The sequence below is a fragment of the Bombina bombina genome, chromosome 9 (genome assembly GCF_027579735.1).
Source record: "Bombina bombina isolate aBomBom1 chromosome 9, aBomBom1.pri, whole genome shotgun sequence".
NCBI lineage: Eukaryota > Metazoa > Chordata > Amphibia > Anura > Bombinatoridae > Bombina > Bombina bombina.
Window position 1 is genome coordinate 41,237,327 of NC_069507.1, and position 18,300 is coordinate 41,255,626.

General features: G+C 37.4%; 1 protein-coding gene across 1 annotated transcript in view; it reads left to right on the forward strand.

Annotated features, from left to right (window-relative positions):
• LOC128640373 (loricrin-like) overlaps positions 1 to 9,094 on the forward strand; it is a 28,587-nt gene extending 19,493 nt beyond the window's left edge. Inside the window, exons 8-11 of the mRNA XM_053692868.1 lie at positions 5,142 to 5,273; positions 7,425 to 7,469; positions 8,142 to 8,264; positions 8,937 to 9,094. Coding sequence (XP_053548843.1) covers positions 5,142 to 5,273; positions 7,425 to 7,469; positions 8,142 to 8,264; positions 8,937 to 9,094 — 458 coding nt within the window. The remainder of the gene's footprint in view (positions 1 to 5,141; positions 5,274 to 7,424; positions 7,470 to 8,141; positions 8,265 to 8,936) is intronic.
• The last annotated feature ends 9,206 nt before the right edge of the window (positions 9,095 to 18,300 follow it).

An 18,300-nucleotide genomic window follows, 5' to 3' on the forward strand; every position in this document is an offset into this window, starting at 1 on the left:
TCCTTCAGCCTTTTTATACGAGGGTCCCCGACCCTCAACAGGCCAGACAGTTTGAAAGACCTCATATGCCATGACTTCCTTTTGCACAATCGAGTACAGGTATGGCATCGATTTTAGGAACCCGGAGATGATTTTAGGAACCGGGAGATGGAAAAAGGTTCTTGGTCGGACCTCCTACTTCAAATTTGGGGCACTGCGCGTGCAATCTACTGTGCCACCAGATATAAGTGGTGTGTTAAGTCGTACTATTCTTAGCAGTTTAATCCCTGTTATGTGCCTTTTTTTTGGTTTGGGTTTTGAAGCCACAGTGCAGCACCAGAGGCCAGAAAAATTAGGCATGTACACATGCCTGAAAAATTAGGTACTGTAGCAACGGCCAGAAAAATTGATGTTTGTTTGACAGTTAGAAAGTGCCTTAAAACAACCTAGTTGTTGGCGTATAAGTCACGCAAGTCACCCGGCATTCGAAGATAAAATACAGCAGCGTGTGGACCATTTTTAGCCCAAGGCAGCTCATCTCATCAGGCCTTTTTTACTCTAATGTATCGCCCAATGTCAGTCCCTTCGGGATCCATCCCTCATTCATTTTAATAAAGGTGAGGTAATCAAGAGTTTTTTTTTGACCTAGGCGACTTCTCTTCTCAGTGACAATACCTCCTGCTGCACTGAAGGTCCTTTCTGACAGGACACTTGAAGCGGGGCAGGCCAGAAGTTTGATTGCAAATTGGGATAGCTCAGGCCACAGGTCAAGCCTGCACACCCAGTAGTCAATGGGTTCATCGCTCCTCAGAGTGTCGAGATCTGCAGTTAAGGCGAGGTAGTCTGCTACCTGTCGGTTGAGTCATTCTCTGAGGCTGGATCCCGAAGGGCTGTGGTGATGCATAGGAGTTAAAAAGGTCCACATGTCCTCCATCAACAACACGTCCGGAAAACGTCCTGTCCTTGCCGGCATGGTCATGGGAGGAGGAGGATTACTTTCACCTCTTCCCCTGTGAGATTCCTACTGTGCTGTGACATCACCCTTATACGCTGTGTAAAGCATACTTTTTAATTTATTTTGGAACTGCTCCATCCTTTCCGACTTGTGGGAATTCGGTAACATTTAAGTCACTTTATGCTTATACCGGGGGTCTAGTCGCGTGGACACCCAGTACAGTTCGTTCACCTTCAGCTTTTTTTATACGAGTGTCCCTCAACAGGCACGATAGCATGAAAGACCCCATTTGCACAAGGTTGGATGCCGAGCTACTCATGTCATGTTCCTCATCCTCACTGATCTCACTGAAGGTATCTTCTTCCCCCCAGCCACGTACAACACCACAGGTACCAGATAGGTGACAACGAGCCCCCTGGGATGCCTGTTGTGCTTGGTCTTCCTCCTCCTCCTCAAAACCACATTCCTCTTCTGACTCCTCTTCCTCACAATCCTCTTTCTGCGTTGCCGCTGGTCCAGCAAGCGATGCTGATAAGGCTGTTTCTGGTGGTGATGGTGACCACAACTCTTCCTCTTCCTCTTCCCGCTCATCTACGGCCTGATCCAGCACTCTTCGCAGGGCACGATCCAGGAAGAAAACAAATGGTATGATGTCACTGATGGTGCCTTCAGTGCGACTGACTAGGTTTGTTACCTCCTCAAAAGGATGCATGAGCCTAAAGGCATTGCGCATGAGCGTCCAGTAACGTGGCAAAAAAATTCCCAGTTCCCCAGAGGCTATCCTAGCACACCGGTCATACAAATACTCCTTAACGGCTTTTTCTTGTTGGAGCAGGCAGTCAAACATTAGGAGTGTTGAATTCCAACATGTCGGGCTGTCGCAAATCAAGCGCCTCACTGGCAGGTTGTTTCGCCACTGGATATCTGACAAGTGCGCCATGGCCATGTAGGAACGCCTGAAATTGTAACAGTATTGTAAGTTTTGTAAAAAAAAAACTTTTTTGACTGTGAAACATCAGTCTGCTAGTGTAATCTAATTGCAGTTGCCTGCCTGCCAGCGTGTGTGCCAGGCCCACTTGCTAAGTGCCACCACTCATATCTGTTGTAACAGTAGTGTAAAAATTTTAAAAAAAAACTTTTTTGACTGTGAAACATCAGTCTGCTAGTGTAATCTAATTGCAGTTGCCTGCCTGCCTGCCTGCCTGCCAGCGTGTGTGCCAGGCTCACTTGCCAAGTTAGTGGCACCACTCATATTTGTTGTAACAGGAGTGTAAATATTTACAACAGCTATGAGTGGTGGGAATAGTTGGCAAGTGGGCCTGGAACACACGCTGGCAGGCAGGCAACTGCTATGAGATTAAACTAGCAGACTGACGTTTCACAGTCAAAAAAGTTTTTGTTTACAAAATTTACACTACTGTTACAACAGATATGAGTGGTGGCACTGCAGGCAGGCAACTGCAATTAGATTACACTAGCAGACTGATGTTTCACAGTCAAAATTACACAGGCAAAAAAAAAAAAACCCACTGATGTTCTAGCCCTAAAAAGGGCTTTTTGGGTGCTGTCCTTACAGCAGGGATCAGATGAGTCCTTCAGGACTGTAGTGGACACTGAATACACTAGCCTAGCTATCAATTTCCCTATAAAATCATCAGCAGCAGCACTATCCCTCCTCTCACTAAGAATTCAGGATCAGAATGAATCTAAAATGGCTGCTGCCCAGGAGCTGGGAGGGTCTGGGAGGGAGTGTATGCTGCTGATTGGCTGAAATGTGTCTGCAGACTGTGAGATACAGGGTCAAAGTTTACTCAATGATGACGAATAGGGGGCGGATCGAACATCGCATATGTTCGCCCGCTGCGGCGAACGAGAACAAGCTATGTTTGCCGGGAACTATTCGCCGGCGAACTATTCGCGACATCACTAATAGTGAACAGATCTGGAACAGCCACTGGAATAGTGACAGACTCAGAGTCAATAATGTCAATTGAAATACTATCTCAAAATGGGCCCAAATCTGAAAAGGTCAGAAACAGGACAAAGTCAGAAAGCTCAGTAGCACCAAATCAAACACTTGAGGGCAGGAACTATGGCAAGTTCATTATTAAGTAGAGTCAAGTAAACACAATCTTTATCATACATATGAGTTCAGTAAATATGGCAAAGTTAGAATGCACCAGAGAGTCCAGTAAAACAACTCACAGTATACACATGAGATCAGAAACTATAATTCAGCAAAGTCCAGTAATAGGATTAGAGGACAGTCCAGTAGCACAACTCAGGTCATACATTTGTGGGGTAACATAAGAAGAAAATAAAAAATAGTACTATTAGTTGTGTATCTTTAGTATAAGTCTAGGAAAGTTCTAATTTGTAAGGAAGAGTCCAAAGTCTGCCCATGTCCTTTACTTTAATGTTAATAATTTATAATCTCAATATATCGGTATAACCAAGTCTGTTTTAACTCAGTTTATAGATCAATCTGTACAGGAACCGGTGCAGCAGCAATTGTAGACACAGTATAATGACTCACCATAAGACTCACCAGCAATACTGACTGTGGGAGCTCACTGCTACCTTCTGTTCAATAAACTTTTTAACCTTTTCTTGAAAGTGTTTCCTTAGTACAAATATTTTTTACTTTAAAGTATCAATAAGATTCTAGAAGAAAAGAGCCCGCAGCTCAATAACTTGTCCGTCTGCTCTGAGGCCATGGACAGAAATTAACCCGATCGAATATGATCGGGTTGAATGAAATCCCCTGCTAGCGGCCGATTGGGGTCGGTATTGTACCAGCAGTTCACAAGAACTGCTGGTGCAATGATAAATGCTGACAGCGTATGCTGTCAGCATTTATCAATGTGCAGCGGACATGATATGCTACTTCGTATCATATCCGCTCGCACATTGATAAATATGCCCCTTAGTCTTAAGTAGCAATATTATTTTAAAACAAAATAGTCTTTTATAAAATGAATAATGAAAAACATTTTATATTCCATTTTCTTGCCCTCTGACATGTATGTATTAGGTGTTATTACCAAATTTAGATTTGCTTATGATTAAGTTGTTCATGAGAACAAACTTCAAATAAAGCATACATGTATCACAAAAATAGGTGGCAAATTCTAGCAATGATAACTGATTTTTTTTTTAACTACAAAAAATGTTTAACAATTAGGACAGTCCTTATTATAAGACAATAGAACCCTTAAAATGCAGGATTGCTTATGAGAACCTGTAAATCCCAAGTTAAGCAGCGGTCATTCTCCCAGGGTAATTGACAAACCCAGCTCTTGCATGATTGGTTGCATGAGAACAGGAGGTGGGGCTACACAAGTGATCGCTTGCACAATCATAAAGCTTGTAGTGGATGCTGTCAACTTGCCTTAAATGCAGGAAGACAGGTTGCCTGGTTTGGAACCTTAACCTCCAAGTGATTAGTAAATGGGTACAATGAACAGACATGATTGGTGAAAACATCCAAATTTATGACCTTTGCACACCTTTTATTAGACAAACTTTGAGGAATTAGAATACATTGGTATCCCAATAAATGTTTCTGATCAGATTGATGCCTGCCAATATTTTACTGAGTACAATGCAGTGTATATATTTCTAATGAAGATTGAATTAAGATCTGGATTTTGCACCCCCAAGCAGGAACATCAAATTCTGTACACAGAATCTCGCCAATAAATAAACCAAAATGGAAATTTTCATTGTTTTAAAGTTGTTGTTTTTTCAGAACATATTTGTTTATTAAAATTAAATTTCTATTATGACCTGTTTGTCTCAGGAAAAGTTGTAATATGGATTGAATTGTCTTTTGCCAGACTAGATGTTATTTATACCTGAATAAAAAAAACATGCAAACCTCAGGAGAACAGAGCTTAATGAATTAATTAACTTAATTAATTAACTCAAGAATGTTGACACATATGAATTAGCCAACGTTCTAATAATAAAATAGTTATGACTCACAAATAAGATTAATAAAGAAACACTGCACCAATAATTTTAGCATTTTTGGAATAAAACTAAATATACAGAAATGAGAAACACCCTAGTATGACATTAGAGAAAATAAATTGATTGACTTTGAAACATTCAATTATAGATGTTTGTACAAGGATTTCATTGGTCTGTCAATAAAACAAAATAATGATATGCATCTCTAATAGATTTGATTTCTCTATAAAAGCAAAGGCACAAAACTCCACAGGCACATCCCCTTGCAGAACGGTGGTTACCATAATTATGTCTGGAGTTAAAGGTGGTTGTGGTGGTGGAGGTGGAGGAGGAGGAGGTGGTGGTGGAGGATACAAAGCTAACCGTAAGTTGTTGTGTATTAATTAATTTATTTTTCTTTTCAGATGGGATTAGTCAAGTCATATATAACGGTTTCAACAGCTTTAAACACTGGAGTTGTGATGTATATACATAAATATATTTTTTTTATATTTGATATTTGATTTAAGAGTCTGGATGAATGCAAAATGCCTAATTTAAAAAAACAACTTAAAATTAGCACAAAAAAAAATAATAGGCTTAAAAAAACTGTTTCCTGAAATAATGTTTTGTAATTGCTCTATGAAATGGCGCATTAATTATTTTATATGGTGCTTTATATAAAACAACAAATAACTAGTTGATATAAGCTCTTTTGGTCTTACGTGTCCCTTTGTATCTTGGTTAAGTAATTTGTCTTTGTCCTATTTTGTGTTTTGTGAATTGTTCCAAATACATTTTCAGAAATCTAAAAATGATAGGTATCTAAAATATTTCCTCATGGTTACATCTTGCTACTGCACTGTGTTTGCAGAACTTACATTTATATATTGTGTTTTAAAAATACAGGGCTCTCTTTATCAAGCTGGTATAGCCCCAACGTTTCAGGCTCATGTGCCTGATTTCCGCTGCTACTTAACCTTTGCGCCACCAATCCCGATCATCCTGATCTGGATGATTGACAGGCCCCTCTTGCATCATTCTTGTCCAATATTAAATGTAGGCAGCATATTGCTGCCTACTAACTGTGAGGCTGGTGAGAAATAAAGCCCATTGACTTGAAACTTTTGATATCACATTATTTTTTTAGATATAATTAGAAGACATCACATTCATCTGAAAAAAGATAAACAAACAGCCTTGGGAAACAAACTAATAAAATGCATGCAAAATAATGTTATTTATTCATTTGTGTGGTTAAAAGTGTTACTCTTAAAGTGAGAACGACTTTTCTGGAGACAACAAAAAACCTCAAAAAGTTTATTTTTTATTTTTTAGGTGGGAAAGGTTTAAAAAGTTCAAAAGTACACAATTTAATAAAGATTTATCAATGTCCATGCTGGTTGATTGATTCCAATGTCAGAAAATAAGTATGTTAGCTTTATATTTGTTTTTAGCCAGCATGGCCCATTTACACAAAAAGGAAAAGAAAAAGGAGTGCTGCTGCTGGCATGTAACACTATCACTAGCTACTATTTTACTTTAAAGGGACACTGAACCAATTTTTTTTCTTTTGTGATTCAGATAGATCATGCAATTTTAAGGAACTTTCTAATTTACTCCTATTATCATTTTTTCTTTATTCTCTTGCTATCTTTATTTGAAAAAGAAGGCATCTAAGCTTTTTTTTGTGGTTGAGTACTCTGGACAGCACTTTTTTTTATTGTTCACCAAAAATGGGCCGGCATCTAAACTTACATTCTTGCATTTCAAATAAAGATACCAAGAGAATGAAGAAAATTTGATAATAGGAAAAAATTAGAAAGTTGCTTAAAATTGCATGCTCTCTGAATCACGAAAGAAAAAAATTGGGTTCAGTGTCCCTTTAAATTTAAGCTTTTGTCCAGCTGCTCCTCTGCTTCCCTGATTATGTTTTCCTAGGAAATAGTAAACAAATAGATTTTCCGAGGACCCTGTTAAAGAATATCTTGATAAAATACATTTTTTTTTCATCACAAATGATTTGCCCCCAAAATTTTTTTGTCTGACCACATATCTAATAATAAAGTGCCTACATGTTCTATGTTTAATGTGTGATGCTATATATTGTTTTTGCCTAGAGTATTTTTACAAAATATAAACTATTTTTTGTTTTTATTGAAGGAAAAACAACAACGAATATAAAATGTAGTTTTGTTTTAATGTGTCTAACCTATTTCACTGGTTAATTAACAACATTTCTTGCTTATTCTGTTATGAAGCACCCTTAATTAATGAGCAAATTTAACTTTGCATTCTGAAACACTGATCTAATTTTACTCTAGGCAAATGCAGTCCACACCTTGGGGCATAAATTGTATTTTTAGAAAGAAACCTTTTATCTGAGCAACAGTTAGTAACTTATTCTACATAAAGTTGCTGGTCAAAGCAAATTCTTCTTTAATAACCTGTGAAGATTTAGGTTTTTCCTCTCCTTATCAATTAAAGTATAAGTATTCATGTTGTTTTCCTTTTCTATTTTCCGCTTGTGTTACAGTTGATCCATGCCAAAATGTCAACATCTCAACTCAAAAATGTGCAGGTAGGAAAAAGTAAAAAATGATTTAAATAATTAAAGGGTGACAGTGAGGATATGTAGGAAATACAACAATGAAGTTGCAGTATTAGATTAAAAAGCTTTTGAAAGTATATGATTTAAAAGATTTACAGTATATGATTAACTTTGTAATGTTTAAAGTGTGTCTTTTAAATAAATACGTTTTACTATCAGGGTCACAATTTTCATTAGCAGTATAGTCTATAATTGCAAAGTGGCATCTGGTCAAACGATTATACTACACTAAACATTGTTTTATGTTCTTTTTTCCATATCCTGGACTGCCCAGTTAAGTTTATTAGAAATGATTTTAAGGATGTATAGATTATTCTTAAACAGATTTATGTGTGGGTCTGGCAATAGTGAGTGTTCATATAAACTGTTTTATTACCAGATTCAAGAGGGGTACGGGGTGTGGAGGTTTCTGTTTATCTTCTGCTAGTGGTAATCTGATAGTATGGAAATCTATCTATCATCTACATGTAATATTTACATGTAATCTATAATATTATCTGCCTATCTTTGATAATCTGTGAAACATGGACAGGACCTCTTTGCCCTTTGATGTGGGGAATAATGTTTTACATAATTGTATTAGATTTTTTCAAAGATGAATAATAATTTAATTCATCTCTATTCAAATTCATTCTTTTTCAGGTGTAGTTGATCCTTGCCAGCAGAGTGGTGGAGGACAAGGTGGTTATGGCAGTGGTGGAGGCTTTGGAGGTCAAGTGAGCTATGGAGGTGGTAGTCAAGGTGGTCAAGTCAGCCAATGTACAGGTAGGAAAAAAGTAAAAAATGATTTAAATAATTAAAGGGTGACAGTGAGGATATGTAGGAAATACAACAATGAAGTTGCAGTATTAGATTAAAAAGCTTTTGAAAGCATATGATTTAAAAGATTTACAGTATATGATTAACTTTGTAATGTTTAAAGTGTGTCTTTTAAATAGATATGTTTTACTATCAGGGTCACAATTTTCATTAGCAGTGTAGTCTATATTTGCAAAGTGGCATCTGGTCAAATGTTTATACTACACTAAACATTGTCTTATGTTCTATGTTCAATATCCTGGGCTGCCCAGCAAAGTTTATTAAAAATGATTTTAAGGATGTATAGTTTATCCTTAAACAGATTTATGTGTGGGTCTAGCAATAGAGAGTGTTCATATAAACTGTGTTATTACCAGATACAAGAGGGGTACGGGTGTGGAGGTTCCTGTTTATCTTCTGCTAGTGGTATTCTGATGGAAATCTATCTATCTATCATCTACATGTAATATTTACATGTAATCTATAATATTATCTGCCTATCTTTGATAATCTGGGACACATGGACAGAACCTCTTTGCCCTTTGACATGGGAAATAATGTTTTACATAATTGTATTAGATTTTTTTCCAAGATGAATAATAATTTAATTTATCTCTATTCAAATTCATTCTTTTTCAGGTGTTGTTGATCCTTGCCAGCAGAGTGGTGGAGGACAAGGTGGTTATGGCAGTGGTGGAGGCTTTGGAGGTCAAGTGAGCTATGGAGGTGGTAGTCAAGGTGGTCAAGTCAGCCAAAGTGGTCAAGCCAGCCATGGTGGTGGTTGTGCCAAGAAATGAAGAATCCAAATGGGAAATCCATCGCTCTAAAATATTAACGCAAATAAAATCAACAGATGAGCCTAAATTATACAAAATAATCAACTTTCTATATTATTTATAAGCATATTGAAAAAGTATAAATAAGGCAATAAACTGTTTAAAGAATACATGGTTTCTGTACTTTGTTTATTTATGAATAATTCATAAAACACAGTTAGTAGTAACTGATAATAATAAAAACACTGAACAACGCAATGGCTGTACTACTATTAATTTGTCAACAAAATCTGCACATTTATTAATTTATAGTTGTTGGGATAAAAATGCTTTGTACATTTTAAATATAAAATATTTTACGACTCATACTGCACAAAATTATATATAGATACACAGATAATAATAAAAATATTTAGAAAAAAAAGAAAAAAGAATAAAAGAGTTATACAATTAAAATATAAATTGTACCAATGGGAATAGATAACGTTTTGATTTCTAAGTTTGAGAATTCCCAGCTGGGTTGAAAAAAACATTTTTATTTAAAGGTATTTGGGATTAGAAGCTTTGTATTCCCTGTGATAGAGTAAAAAAGTACTGTAGTTAAAAGGACCATTAAATAGAGTAAAAATGCATAATCAAAAAGTGCACAATAAAAAGACAATGCAATTATACTTAAAATTTCCTTTAATTTGGAAACACCCTGAGTCATGTGGCTGCCATCAGCTAATCACAGACTCATATACATTACGTTTGCACATGCTCTTTATGAGCTGTTACCTCCTGCACAATTTGATAATTGAAGTAAATAATACATTCTCTTACAACTGCTCTATCTGACTTTAGTGTCCTTTTAAGTACTGAAAAAAAAAAAATAGTGCTCATCATATGAAGTATCCTGGTAATACCAATAAACACAGTGCAATATTCAGAATAAAAAAATATGTGTGCAGTTAACCCTCTATCTGCTGAAATGGTAAGTGGATTAAAAAAAAAAAATAAAGCTTCCAAGGAAAGACTTTACTATGTACAGATTTCAGTGGAGATAGAAGGAAGGTGATATACCACACAGTCATCATGGATATCCCAGGATTGTCACACATTGCTCACTTTCTGCTCCCCCATCAAAGTGGACATCCTGTATTCTAAAGATTACCCAATCCACCTACAACATAACCTGGCTACACTAAACCACGCCAATGACACAACCATGGTAGGCTTCTCCTCGGTGTGGTACACCCAAACTCCACACAAACTTGCCAACTCCCATTCCACACCCTGTCCTATCCACTGTACACACTCAACTGTACACACTCATTGCAGTCTCTGCCCACCAAACAGCGATGGATCAAAGCCAACAACCCCCCTCCCAACTCCCTGTTCCAGAAAATGCATAATGATAGAAAAAATTAAAGTATATTAAAAGGTTTATCAAAGATGAGGATAGACGATTTATTTCACAGAAAGAACATCAGAACAAAGGGTGACAATCTAAATCTGGAGGGTTGTTAGTTAATATCAGTTACGGTATTACAAACTACCCTTCTCTTCAACACTAACAGAAGACATGCACACTTTGGAGCCTACCACAGTATCATCTAGATATGTGCATTAAGCCTCAGAAGATTACAGATTTATCCGAATTTATGCAGATTCTGACATTTAAAGGAATTCGAAACATCCAAAAGAAATGGGGAACAAAATGTAATGGACAAAGAAATAACTAATACCTGAATGTTAAGTGGAATGCACAGTAAAATTCATGTAAAAAATCGCTTGAGAGCTAAGCCGATGGTGTACAAGTGGTGACGTTCTTCATGTTGTTATGTGCTATACTTTTATTAATAATGCTTTTCTTTAGATCATAAAAGATTAGTAAAGCCTATTTGCCATTGAGTCATAACACAGAAGTATTTGAAGGGACTGTTAACCATAGATCATAAACACTGCCTTTGTTAAAGAGACAGGTTATGTTACCCATTTGCTAAATTACTTGAAAGTAATGCAGCTTTTCTGTAAATAGTGAAAAAATATCACCTAAACATCCCTATGTAAAAAAGGAAGATATTTTATCTCAAATATTCCTCAGCTTACCAGTGCTTTGTGATCCAGAGGTACTGTTATCTGCATGATGAAAAAAACAACAACCAATCAGGATCTTCAGTGCTGCGTTCACACTTTGTTTTACTGTAATCTCATGGGATTTCACAATAAACGTGAGAGATGTTATAGTAAACTTCCTTAACCTGAGGGCGAGGTAAAGTTACTGGCCCCTAGTTATCAAGCCGTCAACCTCAAATACGCTGGAATTCCGCAGTGTATTTGTGGCGAGGCTGATTCGCCTTAGTTATCAAGCTCTAGATACCGGCAAAAGTAGAAATTAGTGACGTAAGCTTCGATCCGCCGGACTCAGTCCGACACAGATCGATGCTTACGTCACTACAGATGTTCCGCACACAAGTGCGGCACAATCTGACTACTTTTGCTAGTTATCAAAAAACTAGCAGGTACGCTCGGCACTTTTCCGGCCCAGCGTACCTGGAATCAATGGGAGTCTGACCATAGAGAAAGTTCATGTTCGCTGCTGCCCGACATCCCATTGATTCCTATGGTAGTTTCTACACCTAACACCCTAACAGCCAATAGAACAGCCAATAGAATGTGAGCTCAATCTGATTGGCTGATTGGATCAGCCAATCGGATTGAACTTCAATCTGATTGGCGGATTCAATCAGCCAATCAGATTTTTCCTACCTTAATTCCGATTGGTTGATAGAATTCTATCAGCCAATCGGAATTCGAGGGACGCCATCTTCGATGACGTCCCTTAAAGGAACCTTCATTCGTCAGGAGTTCGTCATGGAGGAAGGATGTTCCTCGTCGGCGGGATGAAGATGGGCCGGAAGAAAGAAGATTGAAGATGCCGCTTGATAGAAGACTTCAGCCGGATGGAAGACCTCTTCAGCCCCTGCTTGGATGAAGACTTCAGCCGAATGATGGACCTCTTCAAACCCCGCTTGGATGAAGACTTCAGCCGGATGATGGACCTCTTCAGCACCACGCATGGATGAAGACATCGCCCAGATTGGATGAAGAATTCGGCTCGGCTGAGTGAAGACGACTCAAGGTAGGAAGATCTTCAGGGGGGTAGTGTTAGGTTTTTTTAAGGGGGGTTTGGGTTAGATTAGGGGTATGTGGGTGGTGAGTTTTAATGTTGGGGGGGTTGTATTTTTATTTTACAGGCAAAAGAGCAGAATTCTTTGGGGCATGCCCCGCAAAAGGCCCTTTTAAGGGCTGGTAAGGTAAAAGAGCTGGTAACTTTTTAATGTAGAATAGGGTAGGGAATTTTTTTATTTTGGGGGGCTTTGTTATTTTATTAGGGGGCTTAGAGTAGGTGTAAGTAGCTTAAAATTGTTGTAATATTTTTATAATGTTTGTAAACTATTTTTTATTTTTTTGTAACAGTTCTTTTTTTTATTTTTTGTACTTTAGTTAGTGTATTTATTTATATTTATTTGTAGGTATTTGTATTTAATGTATTTAATTTATTTAATGATAGTGTAGTGTTAGGTTTAATTGTAACTTAGGTTAGGATTTATTTTACTGGTAATTTTGTATTTCTTTTAGCTAGGTAGTTATTAAATAGTTATTAACTACTTAATAGCTATTGTACCAAGTTAAAATAAATACATAGTTACCTGTAAAATAAATATAAACCCTAAAATAGCTACAATGTAATTATTAATTACTTTGTAGCTATCTTAGGGTTTATTTTACAGGTAAGTATTTAGTTTTAAATAGGAATAATTTATTAAAGTATAGTGTAGTGTTAGGTGTAATTGTAACTTAGGTTAGTTTTTATTTTACAGGTAAATTTCTCTTTATTTTAGCTAGGTAGATATTAAATAGTTAATAACTATTTAATAGCTATTGTACCTAGTTAAAATAAATTGAAAGTTGCCCGTAAAATAAAAATAAATCCTAAAATAGCTACGATATAATTATTATTTATATTGTAGCTATATTAGGGTTTATTTTAAAGGTAAGTATTTAGTTTTAAATAGGATTAATTTAGTTAATAAGAGAAATATTATTTAGATTTATTTAATCAATAGTTAAGCTAGGGGGGTGTTAGGGTTAGTGTTAGACTTAGGTTTAGGGGTTAATAATTTTATTACAGTGGCAGCGGTGTAGGGGGGCAGGATAGGGGTTAATACATTTATTATAGGTGGCGACGGTGTAGGGGGGGCAGGATAGGGGTTAATAAATTTATTATAGGTGGCGACAGTGTGGGGGGGCAGATTAGGGGTTAATAAGTTTAATATAGGTTGTGGCGGGGGCCGGGAGCGGCGGTTTAGGGGTTAAACTATTTATTTAGTTGCGGCGAGGTCCGGGATCCGCAGGATATGGGTTAATAACTTTATTATAGGTGGCGGCGGTATAGGGGGGGCAGGGTAGGGGTTACTAGGTATAATGTAGGTGGCGGCGGTGTCCGGGAGTGGCGGTTTAGCGGTTAATACATTTATAAGAGTTGCGGCGGGGTCTAGGAGCAGCGGTTTAGGAGTTAATAACTTTATTGAGTGGTGGGGGGCTCCGGGGGCGCCGGTATAGGTGGTAGAACAGTGTAGTTAGTGTGGGTGCTTAGTGACAGCTTGTCAATAAAGCTGTCAAAAAGCCGAAGAGCAGCGAGATCGGATGAGTGATAACTATCACAGTCCGCTGCTCATTGCCCCGTACTTGGTGCACGGCTTTTTGACAGCTTTTTTGATAACTTAGGCAAAATTTTGAAGGTCCGCGGCGGCGATGGTAGGCGAGCTTAGGCGGGCATATTGAACACGTTGATAACTACCCCCCATTGTGCCTGTATGTGCAAGATGCACATTCCCTTGCAATTCATGGGACAAGCATCCTGATTGGTTGCTTAAAGTCCCTTTACAATAGAGATTTCCATGTGACATTTTCTAGTCAGCTTCTTACAGATAAGATGTACAATTTGTAAGTAATTCAAAATTTGGGAAACAAGTCCCTTTAAAGGGGCATTAAACCCAAAAAGGTTCTTTCATTATTCATATAGACCTTACATTTTTAAATAACGTTCCAATTAACTTCTATTATCAAATTTTCTTCATTCTCTTGGTATCCTTTGTTAAAGTAGCAGCAATGAACTACTGGGAGCTAGCTGAATACATTTAGTGAGCCAGTGACCTATATGTACAGCCACCAATTGCCAACTAGCTAACAATAGTGCATTGCTGCTCATTTGTCTACCTAGGTATGCTTTCAACAAAGGATACCATGAAAACAAGCAAATTAGATAATAAACAGAAGTTGTTTAAAAATGCATGCTCTGAATCATGAAAGGTTAATGTTGACGTTGAGCTTATCCAGCAACCAATTTAATTAGCACAATTACATTTATTGCAAGTTTCAATTAGTTTCAATTCCCATTAATCCTACATCATTTTGCCACCATGTTCCTTATGTCATAGAGCCTTAAAATAATTAATTTAAAATATAATCTGCTTAAAAATCCCAAAATATCAATGATTGTGTACTGATGAATTGCTGGTGACCTGTCCTAATTAAGAAATAGCTATTTAAAAATAAAAAGAGCATTTTATTCTATGTGAAGAACATTGGAATGTAATATATATATATAACTACCTTCAGGTTTAGCACAGTTGGTCTTATGCATATTGGGTTAGCGCACAAGCGATAAGTGTTCGTTTTCTGTTTGTTTTTTTAACAGCGTGTTTCATTGAGCTCTATGGGTTAGCGCGGTTGGGATATTCAAAGTCTTGAAGTTAGCGTGCATCGGGTTTCACTCACACACTAACGTTTTACTTTCAAGTTGTAATACGCACGGTAGCGAAACAAATCCTATAGCGTGCCACTTGTCATCTGACCCTATATATTTATTAAGATACTACAATACAATATGAGTCTTTACTGTGCATAAAAAGTTTAATTACTGTAATCCTTCATGGCATGTCAGGGCAGATACTCATTTAATTACATTTAAAACAGTAATTAATTTCTAAGAAATGTTGCTTACTAGTTTTTAATATGTTGTTTGGCAACATGTATGACTAAATCATTGTACATACATCTGACATAGCCCCCTATTCCAAACCCTTTGAGTTTGCCAAGCAAAAACTTTGTTTTCGACATAGATGGGATTTTACTTTATTTTCTAATTCTTTCCAATACATTTGAAGCACATCTGTTTAAAGGGGCAGTCCGTAATAAGCATTAAAAAAAATAACTAACCGCCTGCAATAAGCATTAAAAAAAAAACTATTAAGGAAAAAACAACAACTAACTACACAATACAATTATTAACCCCTAAATCTGCCAACCCCAACATCGCAGACTACCTAATACAGCTATTCACCCCTTAACCGCCATTAACCCACATCCCTAATTAACCTAATAAATCTATTAACCCCTAAACCACCATTAATCCACATTGCAATTAACATAATAAATCTATTAACCCCTTAACCACCAAACCCCACAACGCAAATAACTAATCACTAAGCCCCCTAACCTAACACCCCCTAAATTAACCCCATTACATAAATTTCAATAATCCTAAATTACAATTAAAATAAAAAACCTAACATTACTTTAAAAATAAAGAAAACTAAGTTTAAACTAATCTAAAATTACAAAAAATAAAAAAGTCTAACATTACACAAAATAAAAAAGTCTAACATTACACAAAACAATAAACCACATTATCCAAAATAAAAAAATGAAACCTAATCCCTATGAAAATAAAAAAGTCCCCCAAAATAAAAACACCCCCTAATCTAAGAATAAACTACCAATAGCCCTTAGAAGGGCTTTTTGGAGGGCATTGCCCTAAAGAAATCAGCTATTTTACATTAAAAATAAACCCCCACCCACCAAACCCCCAAAAAATAAAAAAAAACTAACACTAAAAAAACTAAACTACCCATTGCCCTTAAAGGGGCATATGTATGGACATTGCCCTTAAAAGGGCATTCATCTCTTTTACTGCCCTTAAAAGGGCATTCAGCTCTTTTACAGCGCCCAAATCCCTAATCTTAAAAATATATATATATATATTTTAAAACCTGAACACTAAGTCCCAAATAGGTACTCACGGTTCCTGAAGTTCAGCGAAGAAGGTCTTCATCCAGGCGGGTCCATCATCTTCTACTTTCATCCAGAGTGAAGGCGGTGCAGAGTGGAGGTGCGGAGCAGTCTTCCCAGATGTGGCGATCCTCGGCGGCGGTCCTCGGCGGTGTGGAGGCTCCTCTTCATCGTCTGCCGCACACTGAAGATTTAATGCAAGGTACCCCATATTTATTTTGGTAACTTGCATTCCTATTGGCTGATATTTTAAAATCAGCCAATAGGATTAGAGCTAATTAAATCTTATTGGCTGATTTGAACAGCCAATAGGATTTCAGTAGCTCTAATCCCAAAAAAACTTAATCTAAAAAATAATACACCCCAAAAATTAAAATAAAAATGCCTAAACCTAAGCCCCAAAAAGGTACTTACTGAATCTGAAGTCCGGCGGAGAAGGTCTTCTTCCAGACAGATCCATCATCTTCTATCTTCATCCGGAGTGAAGCAGAGGTGTGGAGCTGTGTTCCCAATGCCTGGATCCTCAGCGGCAGTCCTCAATGGCGGCGGTCATTGGCGGAAACTTCCTCGGTGGCATGGAGGCTCCACTTTATCGGATGTCCGTCGTAAACTGAAGATTGAATGCAAGGTACCGCAATCAATTTGGGGTTCCTTGCATTCCTATTGGCTGAAATTTTCAAATTTAGCTTGGGGGGTTGTAGTTTCTAAACATAGACTGCCTTCTGGGCAGGCTTATCACCTGGTTTAATAATAAAAGTCAATTAAAATGTTGTTTAAAATTGCATGCCCTATCTGAATCATAAAAGTTTAATTTTGACTAGACTGTCCCTTTAAGTTAATTAGACCACTCAGATTACATATTCAGTATAACTTTCATGTTTTATTACACTTGAATTTGGTAAACAAAGAAAAGCCTTTTTGTGTGTGTGTGTGTGTGTGTGTGTGTGTGTGTGTGTGTGTGTGTGTGTGTGTGTGTGTAAAACAAAATATATGTAACCAATAAAAAATGTAAAACATGGGGACTAATTGACTCACTATTGATGATAACTGCCTAAGGTGTTTGAATGCAGCTTTTTCACTTAACTCATAACATCAATTCATGACTTACAATGAACACATTTATATTGAGTAATTTTATATGCATTTTGTGTGTCCAAACTCTGAATTGCAATGATAAATACTATTTTGAAACACAACAAAAGAAAACACTCTGCGCTAAAAAATCTACCCTCAAAGTTACAATCCTCATATATGAAGGCCACAAGAGATAACACAGTCTCGACGTTTGCCAGTGGTTGCAGTCTATTGTTTCAACACAATTGGGAAAAAAATGTACCTCCGTTTGGAGCAGCCTATCTCCAAGGGATATGTCAGGCAGTCTCCGGTGTTAGTTACTACGATTTTCCGTTAGATAGTCAGACCATTTCAGGCTGTAAACTTAGTGAGAAGCTCCGGTGTTGGCGTCCTCGCTTGCAATGTTCCTCTGGGACGCCCAATGATGACATCACGGTCGCACTGTGTGCGGCACTATCCGATGCAGCTCTGCAGATGTGGAGATCTCAGGCACTCCACCAACAGCGAAAATGACATAGAAGAAAAGAACAAAGAGCGCATCTGGATTCAAGTGTATTTATTGACAAAGGTACATATGACACACGAACAGAAATACACTTACAGTGTTCCAAGTAAAACATGCAATGGGTTAGAGAGATGTACAGGGCGATGCTGACCGGACCATAGACCACAAGCCCTCCAAGTGATGTCTGGACCCCCACAGCCGACAACCAGTACAGGTACTCTCAGAATTACACCAATAAAATACAGCAATAACCTCAACGCGTTTCCCCCTGTCCTCTTGAGAAAGCCCGTTTGTAAACAAGGGAAACGCGTTGAGGTTATTGCTGTATTTTATTGGTGTAATTCTGAGAGTACCTGTACTGGTTGTCGGCTGTGGGGGTCCAGACATCACTTGTGGTCTATGGTCCGGTCAGCATCACCCTGTACATCTCTCTAACCCATTGCATGTTTTACTTGGAACACTGTAAGTGTATTTCTGTTTGTGTGTCATATGTACCTTTGTCAATAAATACACTTGAATCCAGATGCAC